Source organism: Hypomesus transpacificus, chromosome 14, assembly GCF_021917145.1.
Source record: "Hypomesus transpacificus isolate Combined female chromosome 14, fHypTra1, whole genome shotgun sequence".
NCBI classification, from domain to species: domain Eukaryota; kingdom Metazoa; phylum Chordata; class Actinopteri; order Osmeriformes; family Osmeridae; genus Hypomesus; species Hypomesus transpacificus.
This window is the reverse complement of record NC_061073.1, coordinates 10052862-10056253: the sequence shown is the minus strand read 5'-3', so window position 1 is coordinate 10056253 and position 3392 is coordinate 10052862. Positions and strand designations below refer to the sequence as shown.

At 48.4% G+C, this 3392-nt stretch overlaps 1 protein-coding gene across 3 annotated transcripts; it reads left to right on the top strand.

Annotated features, from left to right (window-relative positions):
- The first annotated feature begins 270 nt into the window (after window positions 1-270).
- On the top strand, window positions 271-2729 carry zgc:172145 (Ferritin light chain, oocyte isoform-like). Of its 3 annotated transcripts, none has more exons than XM_047033682.1 (4): window positions 271-638; window positions 1006-1152; window positions 2069-2125; window positions 2334-2729. In XM_047033682.1, the coding sequence occupies exons 1-4, from the start codon at window positions 471-473 to the stop codon at window positions 2628-2630; spliced, it is 669 nt and encodes a 222-aa protein (XP_046889638.1). In that variant the 5' UTR covers window positions 271-470; the 3' UTR covers window positions 2631-2729. The 3 variants fall into 3 exon arrangements, with proteins under 3 accessions (XP_046889638.1, XP_046889639.1, XP_046889640.1); XM_047033683.1 differs by having other exon boundaries at window positions 2069-2086; window positions 2334-2728; XM_047033684.1 differs by lacking the exon at window positions 2069-2125 and having other exon boundaries at window positions 2334-2728.
- The last annotated feature ends 663 nt before the right edge of the window (window positions 2730-3392 follow it).

Here is a 3392-nt window from a genome sequence, read left to right as displayed (position 1 = left end):
TGCATTGGGTTTTTTCTTTAATGTTTTACTCGTTTAATAAGTGTGAGCACAAATCTGTGTGTCCCAAGACTTTTTAACACTTGAATTTATAACCTGATAATGTTACGACTCGCATGTGTTTGATATCCCTGGATCGACATGAGTATGAAAGCATCTGTGTTCCAACTTCTACTTCTGACGGTGTATTTCCATAGCTCGCGAGTCCCATTAATTATCTAGGACGGGATGTCTTTCACATGCACCGGATGAACTTGATCTGTGGAACACAGGAAGCGATCGTAGTCTATTTTTATTTTGATCCCGTGGTCTCCAGCAGCGGCAGACTGTAAACAACGTGTATTGTGTAGCTACTTGGTGTTATCGGACCACAGTCCACAGCTCAAAGAATAATGAAATAACACCCTGATAAATACAGCGAAATTATTTGTTGCCACGGTTGAAATTATTTGGTGTGACAGCGACTCTTTAACATGGCTGAACCAAGTACCAAAAGATTAAAAACTAATCTTCCTGTCTGCAAGACCCACCGAGCTTGTGTCGGCAGCAAAGTGAAGCAGAATCTCACCTCGGCTGTGGAGGAGAGTTTGTGTGGCGTGTCGACATTGCTTCTCGAAGTCGCATACAGGCTGGAGGCGCTGGTAAGGTAGCGCGTTGATTTCAATCTAAGCAATCAAATCAACACTCGAAGCGATCAGCACAGATCAGTTGCGTTCACCTAAATATGCATCCGTTACTGTTCATGAGTCTCTTGTAATGTAAGCAACGAGCATACATAGACATAGATTTATGATTAAAATAAAATTATATTGATATGTTACAGAACAATTTTTTTTTTTTTTTACCAGGGATCTCATAACTTCAAAGCAGTGAATAGTGTAGTAATCATCTTTCCATATCTAGTCTAATCCTGTCTTAAGGGTTAGGGAAGCTAGCTTCTTAACCAGTGACCCCAAAAATGTAAGGCACTTCATCCTATTTTGATTCCCACTGCCTCGACTCTCCCAGTCCCAGATATTTGAGCAGGATGACGTTGCCCTGCCAAGAGTGGCAGCGTTCTTCCATCAGGAGTCGGGGAAGGAGCAGGAACAGGCTGAGGCCATGATGGACTACCTGTGTGAACGCGGAGGACAGTACTGCAACAAAGACATCCAGGTAAAACCACCCCAGGAGATGTACCTGCTGGAGCAGCATGTTGTCAACACTCTACTCACTCAGCCTGGGTCCACCCCCACACTACCTCTGGTCAGCAGATATTCCCTGCCTAGCTCCACCCACGATGACAAATTAATTCACCTTCCATCAAAATTGCCCCACTCAAATTCAACTTTCTGAATGGAAAAGTGGTAATAGTCTGGAAAGTTATGAGAGTTGAGGATATGCACCTGTTCTGTGGTATTAAGATATACGAAAGATAGTTAAAATTTTTCCTGAAGTAATCCCTTCCATTTTGAACGTAGTGCCTGAGACCAATCCTAGTATTTTTGGCAGGGTCCACTGATGAGAGCGTGAACAGAGAGGTAAGGGGTGAGAGGGAGGGGTGAGAGGTGGGGGAGTGAAGGGGGGGGGGGGCAAACGCTGGGGCTTTGCCCAGAGTTCAGTTCTTAATGCCTTTCAGGGTGAGTTCCGGAAAATTGTGGAGATGAATGTGATGGCGGAAGGACAGTGTATTAATTGTGTTTCCAGATATAGGCGCTGGTGTCACCGAGTGTCTCCTTTCAGCCTCCTCCGGTTTTACGAGTCATGTCAAACCGATCCCGAGTGAGACCACGAACGGTTCCATCATCAGCGATTCGGAACACCTCGTTATCCATTGATCTGTGCGACTCAAACGATACGCCCTCAACATGACTAACCCTGCCATAAGTTATGACTTGTTTTAATTGAACGAGGCTAAAAAACCTTTGCCCTGGTCAAAGCATCATCACGAGACAGACCCAGAGAGCTCTCCAGCTGTCTGCAGGTAGGCAAGGTCTCAGTGAGAGCCAGGGTTTTCCCCGTTAGACCAGGACAAACGCCTACCCTGTACCCCAAGCCCAGGCAGGGCGTTTGTGTTCCTGTAGTGTTCCAGAAGCAGGGCTCTGAGCAGGTGTGTCCCTGTGTGTTCCAGAAGCAGGGCTCTGAGCAGGTGTGTCCCTGTGTGTTCCAGAAGCAGGGCTGTGAGCAGGTGTGTGTTCCAGAAGCAGGGCTCTGAGCAGGTGTGTCCCTGTGTGTTCCAGAAGCAGGGCTCTGAGCAGGTGTGTCCCTGTGTGTTCCAGAAGCAGGGCTCTGAGCAGGTGTGTCCCTGTGTGTTCCAGAAGCAGGGCTCTGAGCAGGTGTGTCCCTGTGTGTTCCAGAAGCCCGGCTGTGAGCAGGTGTGTGCAGTGCTGCCAGCTCTGGAGCTGCTGCTGGCCCAGTGGAAGGATGAGATGTGCGTCCTGGTGGACCTGAGCCTGCTGGCACGGCAGAACAGCGACCCGCACTCCGCCAGCGTGGTGAAGAGCCGCTTCCTGGGGCCCCTGGTTGCCCGGGTCAAGCTGCTTGGAGACCTCCTCACCAATGCCCGCAGGCTGGGCTGTGGGGCTGTGGGGACCCTCGGGGAATACCTCATAGACCAGCTGCAGGAGGAGCTGACCAGCGCCGGGGTCGCTTAAAACCCTCGCAGGTCCCACGTGTGTTTGTGAGAAACCCCTCTGGTGACTGGGAGCAGGGGCGGAGCGTCGTCTGCAAGTGGGGGGGGGGGGGGGGGGGGGGGGGGGCCTGAGCATGGGGGGGCGGGGCCTGAGCATGTGGCCGGTAAACATGATTGTGTTCATGTAAAGTAGGTGTGTGTGTGTGTGTGTGTGTGTGTGGGGTCAGATTTACAGTTTTCACCCTGTGTCTGGAGCCTGTCCACCCCTAGCCTGCCCTCCATGGGCTTCTAAGCACCGGTGTTGTGGATTTGATTGAAGCAACTTATACGTAGAAGACACACCTTTCAAACCTTTATTGCTTCTATAGACATGGTCCTTGGAATGGACGAGGAATAGGATAACTGGGAATAACTGGTCCATACAGTATGCAAAAAGGGATATTACTATATCCTACTTTTTTACCAATTGAAATCCAGTATAACTCCAAAGTGCCAGCACCATATCATCCAGATGTTTTACGTGAAAAAAGTTTTAGATATTTCTCTCTCTGAAGTTTGTGTTTTTGTCGATATTATAGCTTCTTCCAAATGTATGACATAAGGAATGTGCCGTTATAAAGCACTCAGCCTCCTCTACACTCAATACTCCCTCTCTCCAAAGGACAAAACCTCCATTAGAAACACTATTACATTATAAGTTACTTTTCCTGCATGGCATTTTGTGTGTTCATAAGCCAAATACCTGTCTGGTATAAACCATTGTATAATAATGTTATTACGGAGT

Bases quoted from the DNA above. Each gene is read 5' to 3' on its own strand.
- zgc:172145 (XM_047033682.1), top strand. From the start codon at position 471: ATGGCTGAACCAAGTACCAAAAGATTAAAAACTAATCTTCCTGTCTGC. The intron at 639-1,005 runs GTAAGGTAGCGC...CGACTCTCCCAG, and splicing joins CATACAGGCTGGAGGCGCTG to TCCCAGATATTTGAGCAGGA. The intron at 2,126-2,333 runs GTGTGTCCCTGT...TGTGTGTTCCAG, and splicing joins AGAAGCAGGGCTCTGAGCAG to AAGCCCGGCTGTGAGCAGGT.